At 46.9% G+C, this 24439-nt stretch overlaps 1 protein-coding gene across 1 annotated transcript in view; it reads right to left on the bottom strand.

Annotated features, from left to right (window-relative positions):
* Window positions 1-1408: 1408 nt before the first annotated feature.
* Window positions 1409-24439, bottom strand: part of LOC134984260 (zinc finger protein ZFP2-like) — a 30298-nt gene continuing 7267 nt past the window's right edge. Inside the window, exons 3-6 of the mRNA XM_063949883.1 lie at window positions 16307-16424; window positions 16130-16227; window positions 10966-11749; window positions 1409-2983 (exon numbers count right to left, since the gene is read on the bottom strand). Of these exons, the coding sequence (XP_063805953.1) occupies window positions 1656-2983; window positions 10966-11749; window positions 16130-16227; window positions 16307-16379 (2283 nt within the window). The 5' untranslated portion in view covers window positions 16380-16424 and the 3' untranslated portion in view covers window positions 1409-1655. The remainder of the gene's footprint in view (window positions 2984-10965; window positions 11750-16129; window positions 16228-16306; window positions 16425-24439) is intronic.

Genomic DNA, 24439 nt, shown 5'->3' with positions numbered 1-24439 from the left:
GAAGTCGTCCTAGCCTTTAGGAATGGACAATTCCAATACAGGAGAACCTATGAAACTTTATCCAGACAAGTTATATTGAAATTTTATCGCCACCCAGTGACTATAGGAATTCCTTTCTTTTAGATCTGTTACAGATGTTATGTTAAATAAATTGTTACTTTTTTACACAGAGTAAACCATCCTTATTATCATTTTTATTATTATTATAGTATAACACAAATTCTAACTGATTTATTTATTCAGCCAGCGCTGGTATAACATATTCTTTACTATTTTGGCCACCGTGCTCGATCCTAGGCTTAAAGCCTACATTGTATTTCTCTTTCCGGACACAAGTCTGCAGAAGTGGAAAGATCTGCTGGTGAGAAAATTGTCAACTCAAGTGGAACGTGACCTGTCAACAGCTCCTCCTTCATTTTCTCCAGCAACTGGGGCTGCGAGGAAAAGGATAACATTTCCGAGCCCACTCGCTAGACACAAAAGTAACAATACAAGTGACACATTAACAGGAAATTGTTTCTGTCACCATAGCGACAATTATCTGGAAATAAGATAATACACTGACACATAAAAAGACTCAACGGAAATCTTTTATTTTTAAACCACTTTATTTCATATCATTAATACACAGATTTTTCTCTATATTTTAAACTTAAAAAATACTTTACTCTGCACAACATGGATAAAATATCCTTTAAATCACAGAAACAATTCAAGTTACATTATAGTATTGCAGGCAAGTAAAACAGATCAGGATAGCCAAAACCCTATGGGGGTCATTCAGACCCAGCCGCAATAGCGGTCCACAGCAGTTTGCTGGTGGTGGCAAAATGCATATGCGCAGCGGCTGCACAGACACACACATTGCGGTCGCATCTCTGAGGGGTAAATGCGTGTGGGCCGGGACCATTTTCCGGAGGGCTGCGTGATGTCACATCTGTGTTCATCTCTGATTAACCCCCTATAAGCTTCCAGAGTGCACCTCATATCTCATCTTTTCCAAGTTACTACAAATGATATGAGATCGGTGGCAGCACTACTTTCAGGATTATTACACAGAACACACATAAAGGCTGACACAGCAAATAACAGTAACACATACAAGGGATTAATTAGAAATAAGGAAGCATAATCATCATTAAGTCTAATTATCAACTGATTCTGTGCGGAACACATACACCTCTTTACTGCCTCCAGCAGCCCCTGGTACTGTACTGTGACCATCCGTCCTGTCTCCCCCCACCACTGCCACCCGCCCTGTCTCCTTTTACTACTGCCACCCGCCGTCTCCTTCCACTACTGCCACCCACCCTGTCTCCCCCCACTGCTGTCACCTGCCCTGTCTCCCCCCACTACTGCCACCCGCCCCATCTCCCCCCACTACTGCCACCCACCCCGTCTCCCGCCACTACTGTCACCCGCCCTGTCTCCTCACTACTGCCACCTGTCCCATCTCCTCCCACTACTGCCACAACCGGTCACACCCACTACTGCCACCCACCCTGTCTCCCCCAACTGCTGTTACCACCTTATTGCAAAAAGCATAGGAGATAGGATAAGAACCTTAAAGAACAACGCATGGCAATGATGAGTATACTCCAAAATAAAATAGTTCCTCACCTGAGTGATGTCTATTGTGTGCAACAAGAGCGGATTTATTTCTCAGAGTATAGAAATGGCTTCTCACCTGTGTGACTTTGCTGATGTCTAACCAGAACTGATTTGTGCGCAAAACATTTCCCACACTCAGAACATGGGAATGCCTTCTCACCTGTGTGACTTTGCTGATGGGTAACAAGTTGTGATTTTTGTGTAAAACATTTCCCGCACTCAGAGCAAGAAAATGGCTTCTCACCTGTGTGACTTCTGTGATGTATAACGAGATCTGATTTCTGTGCAAAACATTTCCCACACTCAGAACATGGAAAAGGCTTCTCACCTGTGTGACTGCGCAGATGTGTAACAAGTTGTGATTTACTTACACAACATTTCCCACACTCAGAACATGGAAATGGCTTCTCACCTGTATGACTTCTGTGATGTATAACAAGATGTGATTTACTTACACAACATTTTCCACACTCAGAACATGGAAATGGCTTCTCACCTGTGTGACTTCTGTTATGTCTAAGAAGAGCTGATTTCTGTGTAAAACATTTCCCACACTCAGAACATGGGAATGCCTTCTCACCTGTGTGACTTTGCTGATGGGTAATAAGTTGTGATTTTTGTGTAAAACATTTCCCACACTGAGAACATGGAAAAGGCTTCTCACCTGTGTGACTGCGCAGATGTGTAACAAGTTGTGATTTACTTACACAACATTTCCCACACTCAGAACATGGAAATGGCTTCTCACCTGTGTGACTTCTGTGATGTATAACAAGATGTGATTTACTTACACAACATTTCCCACACTCAGAACATGGAAATTGCTTCTCACCTGTGTGACTTCTGTTATGTCTAACAAGAGCTGATTTCTGTGTAAAACATTTCCCACACTCAGAACACGGAAAAGGCTTCTCACCTGTGTGACTGCGCAGATGTGTAACAAGTTGTGATTTACTTACACAACATTTCCCACACTCAGAACATGGAAATGGCTTCTCACCTGTGTGACTTGTTTGATGTAGAACAAGATGTGATTTACGTATACATTTCCCACACTCAGAACATAGAAATGGCCTCTCACCTGCCTTACCTGTGTGTGGGTTAATAGGCTTAGTGTTCTTTGTAAAACATTTGGCATCTATAGAACAGGGAAACTCTGTATCTACTGTCAGAGCTGTAACAGATGCACCAATATCAGAGTGATCAGGAGAACATTTCCCAGGATCAGAGGGATCAGCTGATAGAGTTGGATGTATAATTGGGATAATGGGGTTATCTCCTGGAGAATCCGGTCTACTGTCATTATCTTTTATGTCACAATCCGGGGATAACATTAGATGTCCTTCTGAGATATTCCTGCTTGTGTGACTATCTGCTGGAAATAAAATACATTATGGAAATGTGACATTTTCTGTAACAATATTAATCTTGTTAACAATAGGAGAAGACGACTCTCTGGGATACTTAATTGTAAATGTGTGTATAATAAAACATAACTTTTACTGAAGGCTTTATAATATTGTGTCTCAGACTATCATTGTGTCCACCCTCCTGAGAGCACTCACAATAACAAATGTAATATTATAATAAGACTTAGATATATATCTCTCTTGTACTGGTAACTAACCATGAAGTATAAATGGAGACGTAGTCACTCGCCAAGTCCTATGTCAGCACCAATGTAAAACAATGGATTGGGAACATATTGTATGAATTGGAGATTCTAGATGAACAATAATATCAGTCATATGAGCTGATGGATCAGAGAAATGTCTCCTAACGTTACTCCTGGAAGCATTGGTAAGGTAGCATTCCTTTATGTGTGTGCTCATACGCTGGTAAGCCTGTACATGTGTTACTCACCCTTATATAAGGTATATTGCTACAGCAGAGTAGGTGTGGAACAAGGTACTTTTCATGCAATACACCATATTATACCTGTAATCATCATCATCTGCTAGGTTATAATCTACTTTCTCTTACATCCTAGAGGATGCTGGGGTCTATTTAGTACCATGGGGTATAGATGGGTCCTTTGGGAGCTACTGGCACTTTAAGAGTTTAATAGTGTGGGCTGGCCCCTCCCTCTATGCCCCTCCTACCAGACTCAGTTTAGAAAATCACAGCTAGGGGAGCTCCTAGGAGTTTTCTTAGTTTTTTATTTTCTATTGTTAGTTAGGTACAGGGAGGCTGCTGGCAACAGACTCCCTGCTTCGTGGGACTTAGTAGGGGAAGTAGGAACCAACTTCCTGAAGAGTTAATGGTTCTCTACTCCGCTGACATGACACTGAGCTCCTGAGGGTGCTGATCACAAGCCCACAAGGCGACAGCTGTCTGCCGAAGCACGGCCGCTATCCCCTAACAGAGCCAGAAGAAAGAAGAGTGGTGAGTATAGCGCCCGTGTCCCAGTTAGCGGGTCACCAGCGGGTATGGCGGCACAAGGGTGGGAGCGCAGCTCTGACAGGCTGTGCTCCAGGAAGGCTCAGCAACACACAGTGTAGGCGCTTTGAGGGGCGTCCTGAGCCAGCGCTGATAAACCCTACACTGGTCACACAGATAACAGGGGCTAATCCCCGTTATCACTAAAATCCTCAGGCCAGTATAAACAATCAGTGTGGGAAGCCGTGCCATTACAGGGGGCGGGGCTTCTCAGAGCACTCACCAGCGCCATTTTCTCCCTGCAGATCATAGGAAGAGACGCTGACAGGGAGCGCTGCCCTCCACATAACTGCAGCATACCTCTGCGGTACCGGGGGGGGGGGGGGGGGATGTGATTATAGTACTGATTACCCTATTAAGGTCAGTAGGCGCCGGGCTTTTATCACAATAACTGCCTACAGGGGCGCTGTGTGGCTGGCTCCTTATACTCTGTGACTCTCTGAAGGTACTCTGGGGGAAACTGTGTCTGACATTTTCCTGTGTGTGTGTGTGTGTGTGTGTATGTGTGTGTGTGTGTGTAAGTGTGTAAGTGTGTATTTCCACATTACCATGTCTAAGGACTCTGTGTCCTGTGCTGCAGAGTGTGTATCTTCTCCTGAGGAGTCTATTCCATCAATCTGCTGTCTCAGCCTTCAGAATCTGAACCCCCATGGGTGGATTCTTTAAGGGGAATGATATCCCAGATTTCAACAAGGATGTCACATACTGAGAAAGAGACGCAGGTTTGAGACAATCTGTAGTGGGTTTGAAGTATTCAGCTCCCACTACTTCATCTAATACCCCACCTACATACCTCAAAATGTACACTTGCCCAGATAATGCAAGCTGACACTGATACCGACTCTGATACAGGGGACGGTGATGGGGATATGCAGGGGGGGGGGGGGGGGCTTCATCCCTTGCTAAAGGGGTGCAGCTAATGATTGAAGCCATTAGGGATGTTTTGCATATTTCTGAGGAGGTTCCGGAACAAGTAGAGGAATCTTATTTTACAGTAAAATAAGAAGTCGTCGCTTACCTTCCCTGCTTCTAAAGGAGTTAAACTCCTTGTTTGAAAAATCCTGGGAAAACCCAGAGAAAAAAATTCCAGATCCCTAAAAGAATTCTCATTGCTTTCCCTTTCCCTGAAGAGAATAGGAAGAATTGGGAAAACCCCACCCATAGTAGACGCTTCTGTATCTAGGATGTCTAAAAAGGTGGTTTTACCTGTCCCTGGTTCAACCGCTTTAAAGGAGCCAGCTGATCGCAAGACTGAGACTACACTTAAATCACTACACACTGCTACAGGAGTGGCTTAAGGTCCACTATTGCTTGTACGTGGATTTCTAAAGCCATAGTAAAGTGGTCAGGCACATTACTAGAGGACTTAGATACTATGGATAGGAGTGACATTGACTTGTTTTTACGTCACATACAGGATTCTGCATGTTTCATGGTGGAGGCCATGAAGGACATTGGCCTGCTACTTCCATGGCTATCTCGGCACGCAGAGGACTCTGGCTACGCCAATGGACTGCAGATGCAGAATCCAAGAAAAGTGTGTTGAACCTGCCATTCACAGGTCAGGCACTATCTGGGGACGCATTGGATGCGTGGATTTCCACTGCGACTGCGGGTAAGTCGACATTTCATCCCTCCGCAGCAGCCCTAGCTAGGAAATCTTATCCTTCGTCCACACTGCAGTCCTTTCAGACCGCAAAGTTTAAAAAATCCAAACACCCTCCCACCTTCTTTAGAGGAGGTCGGGGAAGATCCAAAAAACCTGCACCAACAGGTTCCCAGGAACAGAAACCAGGTTCTGCTTCCGCCAAATACTCAGAATGATGGTGGACCTCTCAGTCTGGAGATCAGGCAGGTGGGAGTGAGACTAAAAGATTTCAGTCACATCTGGGCGTCATCATGCCTAGACCTCAGGGTGATGGATATTGTTACCAAGGGGTAGACTGGAGTTTCAGGAACTCCCACTTCACAGATCCTTCAAATCAGGCTTACCAGCTTCGCTGAAAGAAAGTGCTATTCTACAGGAAGCCATTCAAAAATTGGTACGAACAAATGTTATTGTTCCAGTTCCACCTCACCCAAAAACCAAGGGTTATTACTCAAACCTGTTTGTGGTACCAAAACCGGACCGTTCGGTAAGGCCTATATTGAACCTGAAGTTGTTGAACCCCTACTTGAGGGTTTTCCAAATCAAGATGGAGTCTCTGAGAGCGGTGATCTCAGGTCTGGAGGAGGGGGAATTCCTAGTATCCCTGGATATCAAGGCTGCGTACCTTCAAATTCTGATCTGGCCGCCTCACCAGGCCTATCTACGGTTTGCACTACAGGACTGTCACTATCAGTTCCAGACATTGCCATTTGGCCTCTCCACAGCAGTGAGGGTGTTCACCAAGGTCATGGTGGAGATGATGCTCCTCCTATGCAAATAGGGAGTGAACATAATTCCATATCTGGATGATAGGCTGATAAAGACATCTTCCAAGGAGAAGCTGTTGCAGAGTATTGCGCTCTCAACTCAACTACTCTGGGATCATGGGTGGATCCTGAACCTTCCAAAGTCACATTTGGAACTGACAAGGAGACTGTCCTTCCTGGGGATGATACTTGACACAGAAATGCAGAGGGTGTTTCTACCGGTGGAGAAAGCATTGGTGATCCAATCAATGGTCCGGGATGTCTTGAAACCTCCCCGGGTATCGGTTCATTGATGCATTCACCTTCTGGGGAAGATGGTATCCTCCTACGAGGCTCTACAATACGGAGATTCCATGCACGGTTCTTCCAGCTGGATCTCCTGGACAAGTTGTCGGGATCGCATCTTCACATGCACCAGCCGATATGCCTGTCGCCGAAAGCCAGAATTTCACTACTCTGGTGGCTGCAAACTTCTCACCTGCTGAAGGGCCACAGGTTCGGGATTCAGAATTGGATTCTTCTAACCACGGATGCAAGCCTCAAAGGTTGGGGAGTAGTCACCCAAGGGGTAAACTTCCAAGGAAAGTGGTCAAGCCAGGAATCGGTCCTTCCAATAAACATTCTGTAACTAAGGTCCATATACAATGGCCTTCTACAAGCGGCTCATCTTCTGCAAGATCGAGCCATTCAGCTTTAGTCAGACAACGTCACAGCGGTGTCCTACATAAACAGGCAGGGTGGAGCGAAGAGCAGGGCTGCAATGTCAGAGGTAACAAGAATCCTCCTCTGGGCAGAAAGACACACACTGGCACTGTCGGCGATCTTCAATCCGGGAGAGGACAACTGGAAAGCAGACTTCCTCAGCAGACATGATCTCCATCCAGGAGAATGGGGCCTCCACCCGGAAGTATTCACAGAGGTAACACGCCGATGGGGTATACCTCAGATAGACATGATGGCCTTTTGCCTCAACAAGAAGCTTCGGAGGTACTGTTCCAGCTCACGAGACCTACAGGCAGTGGCGGTGGACACCCTGGTGACTCCATGGGTGTTCCAGTCAGTGTATGTGTTCCCTACACTTCCACTCATCCCAAGGATTCTCAAACTAATAAAAAGATCAAGAGTTCCGGCGATCCTCATTGCTCTGGACTGGCCAAGGTGGGCTTGGTACGCGGATCTTCTGACATTACTGCTGGAGGATCTGAGGCCTCTTCATCTTTGCGAGGAACTTTTACTGCAGGGGCCGTTTGCCTATCAAGACTTACCGCGGCTACGTTTGACGGCATGGAGGTTGAACGCCAGATCTTAGCTCAGAAGGGCATTCCGAATAAGGTTATTCCTACTCTGATCTAAGCTAGGAAGGGGGTAATGTCTAAACATTACCATCGAATTTGGAAAAAGTATGTGTCTTGGTGTGAATCCAAAACGTTTCCTATGGTGGAGTTTCAACTGGGACATTTTCTCCTTTTTCTGCAAGCAGGTGTTGGCCTATGCTTGGGCTTCATCAAGGTACATATTTTGGCCTTGTCTATTTTCTTCCAGAAACAATTGGCTGCTATCCCTGAGGTTCAGACTTTCTTGAAAGGAGTTCTGCACATCCAACCACCCTTTGTACCTCCTATGGCACCTTGGGATCTTAATGTGGTGCTGCAGTTCCTGCAATCGGATTGCTTCAAACCTTTACAGGAGGTGGACGTAAAGTTTCTTACTTGGAAGGTGGTCACGTTGTTGGCCTTGGCTTCTGCCAGACGTGTGTCAGAATTGGGGGCATTGTCGCACAAGAGCCCCTACTTGATTTCACATGAGGATAGAGCTGAGCTCAGAATGCATCAGCAATTTCTCCCTGAGGTTGTGTCGGCTTTTCATATCAACCAACCTATTGTGGTGCCAGTGGCTACTGACATCTCAATTACCTCAAAGTCTTGGATGTCGTGCGGGCTTTGAAAATCTATGTGAAGAGAACTACTCGTCACAGGAAGTCGGACGCACTATTTGTACTTTATGATCCCAAAAAGATTGGGTGTCCTGCTTCTAAACAGACAATTTCATGCTGGATCAGGCTTACTATCCAGCATGCTTATTCCACGGCAGGATTGCCAATTCCAAAATCTGTTCAGGCGCACTCTACCCGTAAAGTGGGTTCTTCCAGGGCAGCTGCCCAGGGTGTCTCGGCTATTCAGCTTTGCCGAGCAGCTACATGGTCACGTTTGCTAAGTTTTACAAGTTCTATACTTTGGCCTCTGAGGACCTCAAGTATGGTCAATCAGTTCTGCAGGAACCTCAGCACTCTCCCTCCTGTACTGGGAGCTTTGGTACATCTCCATGGTACTAAATGGATCCCAGCATCCTCTACAGACTACGAGAAAAGGATTTACCGGTAGGTAATTAAAATCATAATTTTACATCAGTGTCTTACCTCTATATTCTCAATAGTAATAAGGATGGTGTGTGTAAAGAGAATTACATATCAGAAACTATATAGCTGCCGCCATACTTCTGCTTCTCATACGTGTGCTACTGGCAGCAGTGAACATCTGAGTGAGAGTGCAGGGAAGACAGCAGAGTCTGATGAGAAAGAGATTGGATCTGCCTTTGTAGGGCTGTACAACACCTGTCACCCCTGTTAGTATATAAAATAATAAATAAGAGGAGCGTGGTCCATCCAGACGTGCTTTCTGGAGCTCTCCTCACTAAGTGGCTTCTTATCTACCCTACCTGATAGCTCTCAGCCGCCGCTGGGACCAAGACCCAGTCTATTAAGTCCCCCACTCCTACTGCCTTAAAGCCAATCGCTCCACTCACTCTGGGCACCTTTCACTGCCGCAGCCTAGTGACGCCTTTGAAGCCATGGGCTGTATTCTGGGGCTAAGCGTGCCCAGTCTTTGCCTTCTGCCTTCAATAAGGTTTAATATAAATATTATATATATATATATATATATATATATATATAGAGAGAGAGAGAGAGAGAGAGAGAGAGAGAGAGAGAGAGAGAGAGAGAGAGAGAGAGAGAGCACAACGACACGGGGCGTGCACATGCGTGTAGATGGTGACACTAAAACTACTGGATGATTATTCTGAATGTCTGAGGTATTGATACAATGCAAATTTGTTGAGATATTGTTTCTTTTTCAGATGAAACCATGGGTCGTGCACGTGATGCAACTGGAAAAAGGGAGCCATTGGTTGTGGCCGAGACCGGCATTTGTTTGTTGGTGATCCCTTGTAGACAGTGAGTAGTATCCATCTACAGTGGAAGAAGCATGGACACCAAGAATCTCAGCGGCGGAACAGTGTGAGAAAGTAGAGCATGACAAATCGGGACCACAGGCATTTAGGGCGCCTAGCAACCACCAATCGTTCCAAACGCATCAGGAACTGCACCAACAGAACAATGCCGGACCCAGCCAAACAATACCAGATCTGGTGAATTGGAGGGCCACGTGAGATGTGGTGGAACGTCAGACTGGTGCTCTGAGAACCAATCCAAGCCTTTCGGCTACTGTTCCGCCGCTGAGAGCAAACCTAAAGTTTAACACTAATGCGATAGCTGTTTTTATGGTAATTATTTTGAGCCATAGTGTAGGACCTGCAGTATAGTGGGGTCCCTTGTCGGGGGCTGCAGGATTAAATGCACTGAGCAATATATGAACTAAAGCTCCACTGTTTATTATTGTTAGTTAATATACTGAGTGCAAGACACAGTTATGTATGTAGTAAGGCTACTGGGAGACCTTAGATTTAGCAATATTGGATCTGACCATTACATTCCCTAAAGTCATAACCTCAGAACTGCACAGAGCAGGAACTATTATTCACAAGTAATTAGGAATGTGCTCATCATGAACAAGTCCACAATTACCGTCTGAAGGTTACAAAATTATTTCAGGTCTACACAACTGATATTTGAGGATAAAGCCTTTAACAGAAAACACCCCTGAAGAAGTCACTATTGACGAAACGCGTTGGATGATACGCAATTTGTATTTAGAGTGGAGTGGATAAGAACAAGCCCGCCCATGCAAGGGTGACAACAAGTGCAAAACGCTTGTCTTATGATTATACAGATATGTACTTGTTATAAGCTTTTAATATGTTTTACTTGTAGTTCTAGATTCAAATTTCATTTTGTTTCTGAATCTTATACGAATTGTATTTGGTGAGCTCAGGTCTACAGTATAGCAGGAAATATTTCATACCTGCATCATCTAACAAAATGCATATAAATTAGGCACTCCACAAAAAAACAATACTAATTATATTATATACATACACACATTTATATATAATCACTAATAATAAACTTCTGCTTGTTACTTTTAATAACATTATACTGTTGTGTGTAATAACTCTCTACATGTGATATTTGTCATGGATAGCCTTGTGTTAGAAACACCCAACTGAGAACAGGGCTGATGGCGGAGGAGGGTGTAAGATAAGAGATTGCTGTAGTGACTGAGCAATGAGAATATGTGACTTCTGTAATAAGTGTTTATTACTCACCTGTGCTGATATCTGTAGGGATCTCCTCCTCCTTACACTGCTGATCACCCCTCACATACGTCTCTTCTTCTCCCTCTATATCTTCTGCCTTTATATCAGTCACATACGTCTCTTCTTCTCTCTCTATATCTTCTGCCTTTATATCAGTCACATACGTCTCTTCTTCTCCCTCTTTATCTTCTGTCTTTATATCAGTCACATACGTCCTTTCTTCTCCCTCTATATCTTCTGCCTTTATATCAGTCACATACGTCTCTTCTTCTCCCTCTATATCTTCTGCCTTTATATCAGTCACATACGTCTCTTCTTCTCCCTCTATATCTTCTGCCTTTATATCAGTCACATATGTCTCTTCTTCTCCTGCTATATCTTCTGCCTTTATATCAGTCACATACGTCTCTTCTTCTCCCTCTATATCTTCTGCCTTTATATCAGTCACATACGTCTCTTCTTCTCCCTCTATATCTTCTGAAATTATATCAGTCACATACTTCTCTTCTTCTCCCTCTATATCTTCTGCCTTTATATCAGTCACATCTGTTTCTCCTTCTCCCGCTGTATCTTCTGCCTTTATATCAGTCACATACGTCTCTCCTTCTCCCTCTGTATCTTCTGCCTTTATATCAGTCACATACGTCTCTTCTTCTCCCGCTGTATCTTCTGCCTTTATATCAGTCACATATGTCTCTTCTTCTCTTTCTGTATCTTCTACTTTATTATCAGTCACATACGTCTCTTCTTCTACCTCTGTATCTTCTGCCTTTATATCAGACAGACGTTCTTCCTAAATTACCCAAAAAATAGGATTTTAATACCTACCAGTAAATCCTTTTCTCTTAGTCCGTAGAGGATGCTGGGGTCACATCAAGAAGCATGGGATATAGACGGGATCCACAGGAGACATGGGCACTTTAAGACTTTCAAAGGGGTGAGAACGGGCTCCTCTTTCTATGCCCCTCCTCCAGACTCCAGTTATAGGAACTGTGCACAAGGAGACGGACATTTAGAGGAAAAGGATTTATAGTTAAACTAAGGTGAGATACATACCATCACACACCTCAAGCACGTCGTACAACATGGCATTTAACACAACGCAAGTCAACGGCATGAGCATCATCAGCAACTATAAACGTAACACAACATGTGTGTAACCACAACTAATAACTGCAGATACAGTAAGCACTGGGACGGTCACCCAGCATCCTCTACAGACTAAGAGAAAAAGATTTACCGGTAGGTATTAAAATCCTATTTTCTCATATGTCCTAGAGGATGCTGGGGTCACATCAAGAACCATGGGGTTATACCAAAGCTCTAGAATGGGCGGGAGAGTGCGTATGATTCTGGAGCACGGAAAGACCAAACATGAGGTCTTCATTAGTCAGGGTATCAAACTTGTAGAACTTCGCAAAGGTGTTTGAACCCGACCAAGTAGCTGCTCAGCAAAGTTGTAATGCCGAGACGCCCCGGGCAGCCGCCCAGGACGAGCCCACCTTTCTGGTAGAATGGGCCTTCACCGATTTCGGTAACGGCAATCCAGCCACAGAATGAGCCTGCTGAATTGTAGGACAGATCCAGCGCGCAATAGTTTGCTTGGTAGCAGGAACCCCAATTTTATTGTGAGCATACAGGACAAACAGAGCCTCCGTTTTCCTAAACTGAGCCGTTCTGGCGACATAAATTTACAAAGCTCTTACTTCATTGAGAAACTTAGATTCCAGAAAGGTGTCAGTAGTCACTGGCACCACAATAGGTTGGTTCAAGTGTAACGACAAAAGCACTTTCGGCAGAAAATGCTGACGAGTCCTCAATTCTGCTCTATCTTCATGGAAGATCAAATAAGGGGTCTTGTGAGACAAGGCCGCCAATTCAGACACCCTCCTGGTGGATGCCAAGGCCAACAGCATGACCACTTTCCAAGTAAGGAATTTTAACTCTACCTTCTGCAAAGGTTCAAACCAATGAGATTGAAGGAATTGCAACACCACGTTAAGATCCCACGGTGCCACAGGGAGCACAAAGGGAGGTTGGAAGTGCCACACGACTTTCACGAAGGTCTGAACTTCTGGAAGAGAGGCCAATTGTTTTTGGAAGAAAACCAATAAGGCTGAAATGTGAACTTTAATTGAGCCCACTTTATGCCCGCATCCACACCGGCTAGTAGAAAATGGAGAAAACGTCCTAACTGAAATTCTTCCGTAGGAGCCTTCCTGGATTCACACCAAGACACGTATTTTCTCCAAATATGGTGGTAATGTTTGAACGTTACTCCCTTCCTGTCCTGAATAAGAGTGGGGATAACTTCCTCGGAAATACCCTTTCGGGCTAGGATCCGACGTTCAACCTCCAAGCCATCAAACAAAGTCGCGGTTAGTCTTGGAACACGCGCGGCCCCTGCTGTAACAGATCCTCCCTCAGAGGAAGAGGCCAGGGATCTCCTATGAGTAATTCCAGAAGATCCGGATACCAAACCCTTGTTGGCCAGTCTGGAACAATGAGGATCGCTCGAACCTTTGTTCTTCTTATGATCTTTATCACTTTTAGAATGAGTGGAAGCGGAGGAAACACGTACACCGACTGAAACACCCACAGTGTCACTAGGGCATCTACTGCTATTGCTTGAGGGTCTCTTGACCTGGAACAATATCTCTGAAGTTTCTTGTTGAGGTGAGACGCCATTATGTCTATTTGAGGAATTCCCCAAAGACTTGTCACTTCTGCAAAGACCTCCTGATGAAGACCCCACTCTCCTGGATGGAGATCGAGTCTGCTTAGGAAGTCTGCTTCCCATTTGTCCACTCCTGGAATGAAGATTGCTGACAGAGCGCTTGTATGCCTTTCCACCCAACGGAGCACCTTTGTGGCCTCTGCTATTGCCGCTCTGCTCTTTGTTCCGCCCTGGCAGTTTATGTACGCTACTGCTGTTATGTTGTCCGACTGAATCAAGACGGGCCGATTACGAAGATGTTCCGCTTGCAGAAGGCCGTTGTGAATGGCCCTTAACTCCAGAACGTTTATGTGTTACATTTCCTGACTTGACCATCTTCCCTGGAAGCTTTCCCCCTGCGTACCTGCTCCCCAGCCTCGGAGACTCACATCCGTGGTCACTAAGATCCAGTCCTGGATCCCGAACCTGCGTCCCTCTAGGAGGTGAGAACTGTGCAGCCACCACAGGAGTGAAATTCTGGTCTTGGAAGACAGGGTTATCCTTCGGTGCATGTGCAGATGGGAACGGACCACTTGTTCAACAGGTCCCACTGAAACACTCTGGCATGGAATCTGCCAAACTGAATGGCCTCGTAGGCTGTCACCATCTTTCCCAGCAACCGAGTGCATTGATGGATCGATACTCTTGCTGGTTTCAGCAATTGTTTGAGCAGACATTGAAGTTCCAGAGCCTTTTCCACTGGAAGAAAGACTCTCTGTAATTCTGTGTCCAGAATCATTCCCAAAAACGACAGCCGTCTCGTCGGAACCAACTGTGATTTTGGCAAGTTTAGGAGCCAACCATGTTGCTGCATAATTGTTAGGGAGAGCGTAATGTTCTGCATCAATTGGTCCCTGGATCTCGCCTTTATCAGGAGATCATCCAAGTACGGGATAATCGTGACTCCTTGTTTGCGGAGGAGAACCATAATTTCGGCCATTACTTTGGTGAAAACCCTCGGAGCCATGGACAGACCAAACGGCAACGTCTGAAATTGGTAATGACAATCCCAAACTGCAAACCTCAGGTAAGCCTGATGTGGGGAATAAATGGGAACATGCAAGTTAGGCATCCTTTATGTCTACCGACACCATAAAATCCCCCTCCTCCAGACTGGAGATCACGGAGAGATTTACATCTTGAATTTTAATTTTTTTAGGTAGTTAGGGGTTTGAGGTTCAGGATTGGTCTGATTTATCCAATCTTTTATTTATCATTCAAGCACTCAAAACATTCACCCAATCAGGTGTCGGCGGTGCCGATAGGGTCACTCCCACAGCCGTTTGTGTCCCTAACATAGTCTCCTCCTGGGAAGAGCACTCCGCCTCAGACATGCCGACACACGTGCACCCACCACACGCAGATACACTGGGCCTATAGGGGACAGACCCACAGTAAAGCCTGTCAGAGAGACACAGAGGGAGATATTGCCAACTCACACCCCAGTGCCCAAACCCGGTCTGAAAACACTGCAGAAAATGTCCCAGACCTGCAGCGCTTTTATAAATTACATACAATGCACCAAAATCACTGCGCCCCCCCCCCCCCATTTTACACCTTGTTACTTGTACAGCAGTGTGAGGCAGGACCAGCGTCTCTGCAGCCTGTGTAGAAAAAATGGTGCCGGGCTGTGTGGGCTAAGCTCCGCCCCCGTAATGGCGCGCTTCAGACCTTTCAGACCTGCTCTTTTTTAAACTTTAGTATACTGGCGGGGGCCCTGGCACTATGTCCGCTCTTGCCAGTCAGTTATTTTGAGGTTAAAATGCTGCCCAGCCCCCACACCCTGTAGTGCCTCTGAGTGTGGGAGCATGGTGCGCAGCGCTCCCGCTGTGCGGTACCTCAAAGCCGTTAGGGAAGTTTTCTGATCTTCTTCTACTCACCCGTCTTCTGACTTCTGGCTCTGCAAGGGCGGTGACGGCGGGCTCTGGGAACGAGCATCTAGGCGAACCTAGCGATCAGACCCTCAGGAGCTAATGGTGTCCTGTAGCCTAAGAAGCAGAGCCTTGAAACTCACAGAAGTAGGTCTGACTTCTCTCCCCCAAGTCCCACGATGCAGGGAGCCTGTAGCCAGCAGTCCTCCCTGAGAATAATAACCCTAACATTTAAAGTATTTTCAGAGAAACTCAGTAGAGCTCCTCAGTGTGCATCCAGTCTGCCTGGGCACAGATTCTAAACTGGAGTCTGGAGGAGGGGCATAGAGGGAGGAGCCAGTTCACACACCTTTGAAAGTCTTAAAGTGCCCATGTCTCCTGTGGATCCCGTCTATACCCCAAGGTTCTTGATGTGACCCCAGCATCCTCTAGGAAGTATGAGAAAATAATACAATGGCACTTGCATAGTGTTAGCTTCAACTGAGGTGAAACAGTATAATATCAGTGTATAATACACACAGCTTCTCTACACATTATATAGTGACAGTCACTTTGGTATATTGGGGAGACCCTAAATCCCACCTACCTGATCCTCCTGTGGGATCCTGTGATTCTCCTCTGTACAATCCTGGGAATACAGAGGACGGGGACATCTCTCTGGGGTATTTCTGTTACTGGGCCCATCTGTAGGAGACACACAGTGACTGAGTACAGTGTATATATGTGATTATCAGATGATGTGTGTATATAGGGGCCCCCATACCTGCTCTCCCGTGTACAATACATGACAGTCTCCTTTTACCCAGTGATGTGAGGGGCCGGTGATTCTCCATCATCACGTCCTTGTACAGACCCCTGTGTTCCTCTATATACTCCCCCTCCTGCATGGAGACATAGACAGTGACATCCTGACACCTTATAGGAACCTGACACACACAGTGATACAGTCATCACCCAGACACATCCCCTGGTGTTACTGTATAATGTCCCATTCCCAGCAGTCACCTCTCCAGTCATCACCCAGTCACATCCCCTGGTGTTACTGTATAATGTCCTCTTCCCAGCAGTCACCTCTCCAGTCATCACCCAGACACGTCCTCCGGTGTTACTGAATAATGCCCCATTCCCAGCAGTCACCTCTCCAGTCATCACCCAGACACATCCACTGGTGTTACTGAATAATTCCCCATTCCCAGCAGTCACCTCTCCAGTCATCACCCAGACACGTCCCCTGGTGTTACTGTATAATGCCCCATTCCCAGCAGTCACCTCTCCAGTCATCACCCAGACACATCCACTGGTGTTACTGTATAATTCCCCATTCCCAGCAGTCACCTCTCCAGTCATCACCCAGACACGTCCCCTGGTGTTACTGTATAATGCCCCATTCCCAGCAGTCACCTCTCCAGTCATCACCCAGACACATCCCCTGGTGTTACTGTATAATGCCCCATTCCCAGCAGTCACCTCTCCAGTCATCACCCAGACACATCCCCTGGTGTTACTGTATAATGCCCCATTCCAAGCAGTCACCTCTCCAGTCATCACACAGACACGTCCCCCGGTGTTACTGTATAATGCCCTATTCCCAGCAGTCACCTCTCCAGTCATCACCCAGACACGTCCCCTGGTGTTACTGTATAATGCCCCATTCCCAGCAGTCACCTCTCCAGTCATCACCCAGACACATCCCCTGGTGTTACTGTATAATGCCCCATTCCCAGCAGTCACCTCTCCAGTCATCACCCAGACACATCCCCTGGTGTTACTGTATAATGCCCCATTCCCAGCAGTCACCTCTCCAGTCATCACACAGACACGTCCCCCGGTGTTACTGTATAATGCCCTATTCCCAGCAGTCACCTCTCCAGTCATCACCCAGACACATCCCCTGGTGTTACTGTATAATGCCCCATTCCCAGCAGTCACCTCTCCAGTCATCACACAGACACGTCCCCCGGTGTTACTGTATAATGCCCTATTCCCAGCAGTCACCTCTCCAGTCATCACCCAGACACGTCCCCTGGTGTTACTGTATAATGCCCTATTCCCAGCAGTCACCTCTCCAGTCATCACCCAGACACATCCGCTGGTGTTACTGTATAATGCCCCATTCCCAGCAGTCACCTCTCCAGTCATCACACAGACACGTCCCCCGGTGTTACTGTATAATGTCCCATTCCCAGCAGTCACCTCTCCAGTCATCACCCAGATATATCCACTGGTGTTACTGTATAATGTCCCATTCCCAGCAGTCACCTCTCCAGTCATCACCCAGACACGTCCCCTGGTGTTACTGTATAATGTCCCATTCCCAGCAGTCACCTCTCCAGCCATCACCCAGACACATCCCCTGGTGTTACTGTATAATGTCCCATTCCCAGCAGTCACCTCTCCAGTCATCACCCAGACACATCCCCTGGTGTTACTGTATAATGTCCCATTCCCAGCAGTCACCTCTCCAGTCATCACCCAGACACGTCCCCTGGTGTTACTGTATAATGTCTCATTCCCGGCAGTCACCTCTCCAGTCATCACCCAGACATGTCCCCTGGTGTTACTGTATAATGTCCCATTCCCGGCAGTCACCTCTCCAGTCATCACCCAGACATGTCCCCTGGTGTTACTGTATAATGTCCCATTCCCAGCAGTCACCTCTCCAGTCATCACCCAGACACGTCCCCTGGTGTTACTGTATAATGTCTCATTCCCGGCAGTCACCTCTCCAGTCATCACCCAGACACGTCCCCTGGTGTTACTGTATAATGTCCCATTCCCAGCAGTCACCTCTCCAGTCATCACCCAGACACTTCCCCTGGTGTTACTGTATAATGTCCCATTCCCAGCAGTCACCTCTCCAGTCATCACCCAGACACTTCCCCTGGTGTTACTGTATAATGTCCCATTCCCAGCAGTCACCTCTCCAGTCATCACCCAGACACATTCCCTGGTGTTACTGTATAATGTCCCATTCCCAGCAGTCACCTCTCCAGTCATCACCCAGACACGTCCCCTGGTATTACTGTATAATGTCAAGGGGTCAGCTTGCTGGGGGTAGCTTGCGTGGAATTAAGAAGTGTGTTATCTGAACAGTTAAAAAAACAGTTGAACAAACATTGAGCACCAACAAGGAAAGGTAACTTACTTTAACCACTTTTATCTCACAAACGACCACAGCATGTTCATCAAACTACTGTTTCTTATTTCAATTCATGGAATTCTCACCAAATGTAACACGTTCCACACTCACCCTAAAACTCACCCCTCTGTGCACATTACAGCTTCTATTCTCCACTCCCCTCTTCTAGCCACTCATGAGCTTTATACTTACTTCTCTGCAAGTACTTTGACAACCACATTTGGCCACCAGAATAAACACTCGCAAACATCCACCAATATTTACCTCACTCTTCTGCTTTTATTAGCTGGTGCCATATCACCAAATCCAGGCCCCAACCACCTGTCCCTCTCACACTCAGCTATCTCATAACAACATAGAACTCCATCTAACCTCATAAATATCACATGTCTCCCATCCCCCTCCAAGTCACTAAAATGTGGCTTATGGAACGCACGCTCTGTTTGTAACAAATTATCATCCATCTTAATATCTCACAACTTTAATCTGCTGGCTATAACAGAAACCTGGCTCACACAATCAGACAATCAGACACAGCCTCCCCTGCAGCACTGTCACACGGTGGTTCCCACCACACACACACACACACACACGATCTCAGAGCGCTAAAGATGGTCATTTACATCCTTGCAGTTTCTTCTCACGGAAGTTCTCCCCAGCGGAGCGCAACTATGCCATTGGCGACCAGGAGTTGCTAGCCATCAAGCTCGCTCTAGAGGAGTGGAGATATCTGTTGGAGGGAGCTTCTCATTCAATCACCATCCTTACAGACCACAAGAACCTTCTATATCTAAAAGGCGCACAATGTCTCAACCCTCGTCAGGCCAGATGGGCACTTTTCTTTTCCAGGTTCGACTTTAAACTCCAGTTCTGTCCAGGCTCTCAGAATCGCAAGGCCGATGCCCTTTCCCGCTCATGGGAGCAAGAAAATGAGTCAGAGTCTTCAGACAAGCATCCTATTATAAATCCGTTGGCATTCTCCACGGTAGGGATGGACTCTACGCCCCCATCAGGGAAAAGTTTTGTGAAGCCGACACTAAGGAAGAAGCTCATGCATTGGGCCCATGCTTCCCGTTTTGCCGGACATACAGGTATCCAAAAAACCCTGGAGTTTATCTCTAGGTCCTATTGGTGGCCAACTCTGAAAAAGGACGTTTTGGAGTTTATTGCATCTTGCCCAAAGTGTGCTCAACATAAAGTATCCCGCCAGTCGCCTGCGGGGCAACTGGTTCCACTATCTGTTCCCCGTCGACCATGGACCCATTTGTCGATGGATTTTATTACAGATTTGCCCATGTGCAACAAGTTCAATACCATCTGGGTGGTAGTTGACCGGTTCACCAAGATGGCACACTTCATTCCTCTCACCGGTCTTCCGTCAGCTTCCAAGTTGGCTCAAGTATTCATACAAGAGATCTTCCGACTCCACGGTCTTCCAGAAGAAATTATCTCAGATCGAGGAGTTCAATTCACAGCCAAATTCTGGCGAAGTTTATGTCAAGTCCTCCAAGTCAAGTTAAAGTTTTCCACGGCTTACCATCCTCAGACCAATGGTCAAACTGAGAGGGTGAATCAGGACTTGGAGGCCTTCCTCCGCATCTATGTGTCCTCCTCTCAAGATGACTGGGTTCAATTACTTCCCTGGGCCGAGTTCTGTCATAACAACCAGTATCATTCTTCATCTTCTTCAACACCATTCTTCACCAACTTTGGATTCCACCCTAAAGTCCCTGAGTTCCAACCGCTTCCAGCAACTTCTGTTCCCGCAGTGGATATCACCTTGCATCAGTTTGCCAATATCTGGAAGAGCGTACGATCAGCTCTGCTCAAGGCATCGTTCAGGTACAAGAAGTTTGCGGATAAGAAGCGTCGAGCAGTTCCTGCTCTCAAGGTGGGTGATCGGGTATGGTTATCCACGAAGAATTTGAGGTTAAGAGTTCCCAGTATGAAGTTTGCACCTCGCTACATCGGTCCTTTTAAAATTGATCAAGTCATCAATCCTGTTGCTTACAGACTCCAGTTACCTCCCTTCTTAAAAATACCCAGGACATTCCATGTTTCCCTGTTGAAACCGCTAATCTTGAATCGGTTTCATTCCTCACTTCCACCAACTCCGAAAGTCCAAACTCAACGAGGCGTTGAGTATGAAGTGGCCAAGATCCTGGACTCACGTCACCGTTACGGTCAACTTCTGTATCTCATTGACTGGAAGGGCTATGGTCCTGAAGAACGCTCTTGGACCAATGCCTCTGACGTCCATGCTCCTGCCTTGGTCCGAAATTTCCACGCAAAGTTTCCTTTAAAGCCTAAGAAGTGTCCTGGGGCCACTCCTAAAGGGGGGGGTGCTGTCACGATCCGGGTATCTGGACGCCATTACTTACCCTTCAGATGCCTCCTAAGGCGGGCTCAGCGTTCCAGGACCGGATTCCGCTGTTCCTGAGTTTCCACATGCAGAGTGTCAGAGTGGTGTTTTCATCAGCCGCGGCCTCCGCTGTGCCCGCGTGGTTAAATGTGCATCTATCAGCCTGGCGTCTCCTGTCTCCGGTGGCCGGCGCCGCCATTACTGTTTCCCAGACCACATGGATTACAAACCAAACTTCCCTCCAAGTGTCTGCATGGGCGCAGCCATCTTGGATTCTGTCATCTGATCATTTCCACCAATCTGCTGTCTGTATTGTTGATTTGCATAATTGCCTAGCCAACCCCTTCCTTGCTGCAGGTATAAGTAAGCTGTGCCTGAGCAAGGAAGACGTCAGTGCTTTGGTTGTCAAACCTAGTTCCTGTTTGTCTCTCTCCTGTGATTGTCTTCCAAGTTCCAGCTCCTGTCTCAAGACTTCCACCATAGAGACCCGCACCAGCATTCCACCTGCGGTGTAGCCTGACTCTCCAATCCATTGTGGATTCATCTGTTTCCAGCTACAACATTACCTGCTTCCAGCTCAGCTTCCAGCAGAGTACAGCTTCCCTTAAAGGGCCGGTGTCCTTTCTACACTTTACCACTCTCCACCGGTATTATTATTTCTCCGCTCTCAAGTTCTACATTTCAGTTCATATTTCATCGCTCCCAAGTTCATTTATTATTTAACTGGTTCCAGCCAGTATCCACTCCGTGCTAACAACAGTCTGGTTCCAGCCAGTATCCACAGCAGCTGTTTTACCTTCAGCAACCCAGCTTTTCCTGGAACACCAGCTGGCACAATCCTGGGTTATCTCCACTGCTACAGTCGGGCCTGGTAAGGACTTTCCATCTAGAAGATCATAAGAACTATCTCACACTACCAGTGCACTGTGGCTCCTGCCATCCTGTAGTACTCAGGAACCGTATTTATTCTTTGCTGACTTTTACGTTTTCTTTTACTGCGGCTGTGTTGCGGAGTTGTCATAATAAACATCATTGACTTTTATCCAAGTTGTCGTGGTCACGCCTTCGGGCAGTTATTATTCATGTTACTTACATGTCCAGGGGTCTGATACAACCTCCCAGGTTCCGGTACATCTCAGCCCCTACAACTGAGGCTGCCTCCCGTCAGCTCAGGCCCTCAGTTGTGACAAGTAAGCACTGACCTAATGGATCCGGCCGGAGACCAGGTCCAAGTGACCAGGCCGATGCAAGAACTTGCAGCCTGCCTTGAACGTCAGGCGGCTACACGGGGCCATGTGATTTGCTGTCTCCAGGACCTCTCCTCTCGGCTGGATGGAATACAAGTAACCCTCCGTGGTTCAGGGGCGTCCAGTGTGCCGACTGCAGTACCTTTGGTGATATGCCCTCCCACCATTCCCGTTTCTGCTCCTTGTCTCCATTTACCAACACCTTCCAAGTTTGATGGTTCTCCAAAAGCCTGTCGGGGTTTCTTAAATCAGTGTGAGATATATTTTGAGTTACAGCCTGGCAGTTTCCCAACTGACCGCACCAAGGTTGCTTACATCATCTCCCTCCTCAGTGGCTCCGCCCTCGATTGGACATCACCTCTGTGGGAGAAGTCTGATGCCCTGCTCTCTTCATATGCAGACTTCGTGACAACCTTCAGGCGCATATTTGATGAACCAGGTCGTTTGACCTCTGCCTCCTCTGATAGCCTAAGGCTACATCAGGGGACTTGAACAGTCTGTAAATATCTGGTCCAGTACCAGATCCTAGCGTCTGAACTTTTCTGGAATGATGACGCTCTTTACTCAGCCCAAGAAGGGGCATCTGTGTCTACAGCCCAAGGAGGGGTATCCAATGTTCAAGCTCTAGTAGGGGCACATAAGTCTGCTCAAAAAGGAGTTTCTGATCTGTCAACCCCAGGAGGGGTGCTGGAGAAAACAACCCTGAGAGAGGTGTCTGATTCGTCAACCCCAGGAGGGGTCACCAAAGTTTCAGCCCAAAGGGAAGTATCCAGAGCCAAGTTCCCAGATGGAAATTTTTGTGCTACAGATGCAGTTATGAACTCCTGTTTGCCGTCTTCAGAGAGCACCACCCTGTTGGCATCCAGCATGGACCCGGTCCAAGATGGTCTAACTGAACACTCGGATACCACTCATTCCGGTTCTAACCGGATTCTGACTCCTTCAGTTCCAGCTGATTCAACTGTCTCCAGACTCAATCCGGTTCCATCCATCTGTCTGAAGATTCCTTCGGTTCCAGACGATTCCGATATCTCTGGACCCAATCCGGTTCCATCCATAGGTCCAAAGACCCCTACAGTTCCAGCTAATTCGAATGTCAATCCGAAGACTCCTCCGGTCCCAGCCGGTTCAAGCTTTTCCGGCCCCAATCCGGCCCCATCCGTCTGCCCGGATCAGCCTCCTTCAGTTCCAGCCGATTCCAGCATCTTTGGATCTAATCCGGTCCTATCCGTCGGTCCAAAGTCTCCGCCGGTCTCAGCCGGTTCAAGTTTGTCTGGACTGAATCTGGTCTCGTCTATAAGTCCGGTACAGTCTCCTCTGGTTCCAGCCAGTTCAAGTTCATCAGGATTCAATCTAGATCCTTCCGTTTGTTCAGGTAAAGAACTTATAAGAAGTGTCCTGGGGCCACTCCTAAAGGAGGGGGTGCTGTCACGATCCAGGTAATTCCTTAACAGTATTTACCTTCCAAATGCCTCCTGAGACTGTCCCAGTGTTCCAAGCCTGGATTCCATCTGCACTGTCTGTGTGCAGCACGCTGCATCTCATTGTCTCTAATCTCTTTACTGTGATTCTGGCAGCATCAGGGTTAAGTTTCACATGCAAGTTACAAACAATCTTTCCCTCCAAAAGCTAACATGGGCGCAGTCATGTTTTCCTAATCACATGTTACCTTTCAGCCTATCAGCTGCACTCTGCTCTCAGCCTGATTACCCAGCAGCTGCACTCTGGTCTCTGGTTAATCAGCCAGCCAATCCCTATTTCCCAGCTGGTATAAATATCTTGTTCCTGGGGTGGAGAGATGTCAGTGCTTCAATTGTCTTCAGTGATTCTAGTGTGCAGTCCTCCCATGGACTTTCTCTGCAGTACAGCCTGACTCTGCAGTGTCTCATCATTGCATCCTGTGACTGGCAGTTACCAACACCAGCTTCCAGCAGTGCTCTGCCCTGCCAGTAACCATCGGTGTTCCGCCATCGATCCCAAGTAACCATCGGTGTTCCGCCATCGATCCCAAGTAACCATCGGTGTTCCGCCATCGATCTCAAGTAACCATCCATTTTCTATCATCGGTATTCCTCTGAACTGTGTTTAATAAAACCTTTGAACTTTCCTTTGTTGTCGTGGTCACGCCTTCGGGCATTTGTTCTAAAG

Source organism: Pseudophryne corroboree, assembly GCF_028390025.1.
Source record: "Pseudophryne corroboree isolate aPseCor3 chromosome 3 unlocalized genomic scaffold, aPseCor3.hap2 SUPER_3_unloc_45, whole genome shotgun sequence".
Taxonomy (NCBI): Eukaryota; Metazoa; Chordata; class Amphibia; order Anura; family Myobatrachidae; genus Pseudophryne; species Pseudophryne corroboree.
The sequence above is the reverse complement of the archived record's forward strand: the minus strand, read 5'-3'. Positions and strand labels throughout refer to the sequence as shown.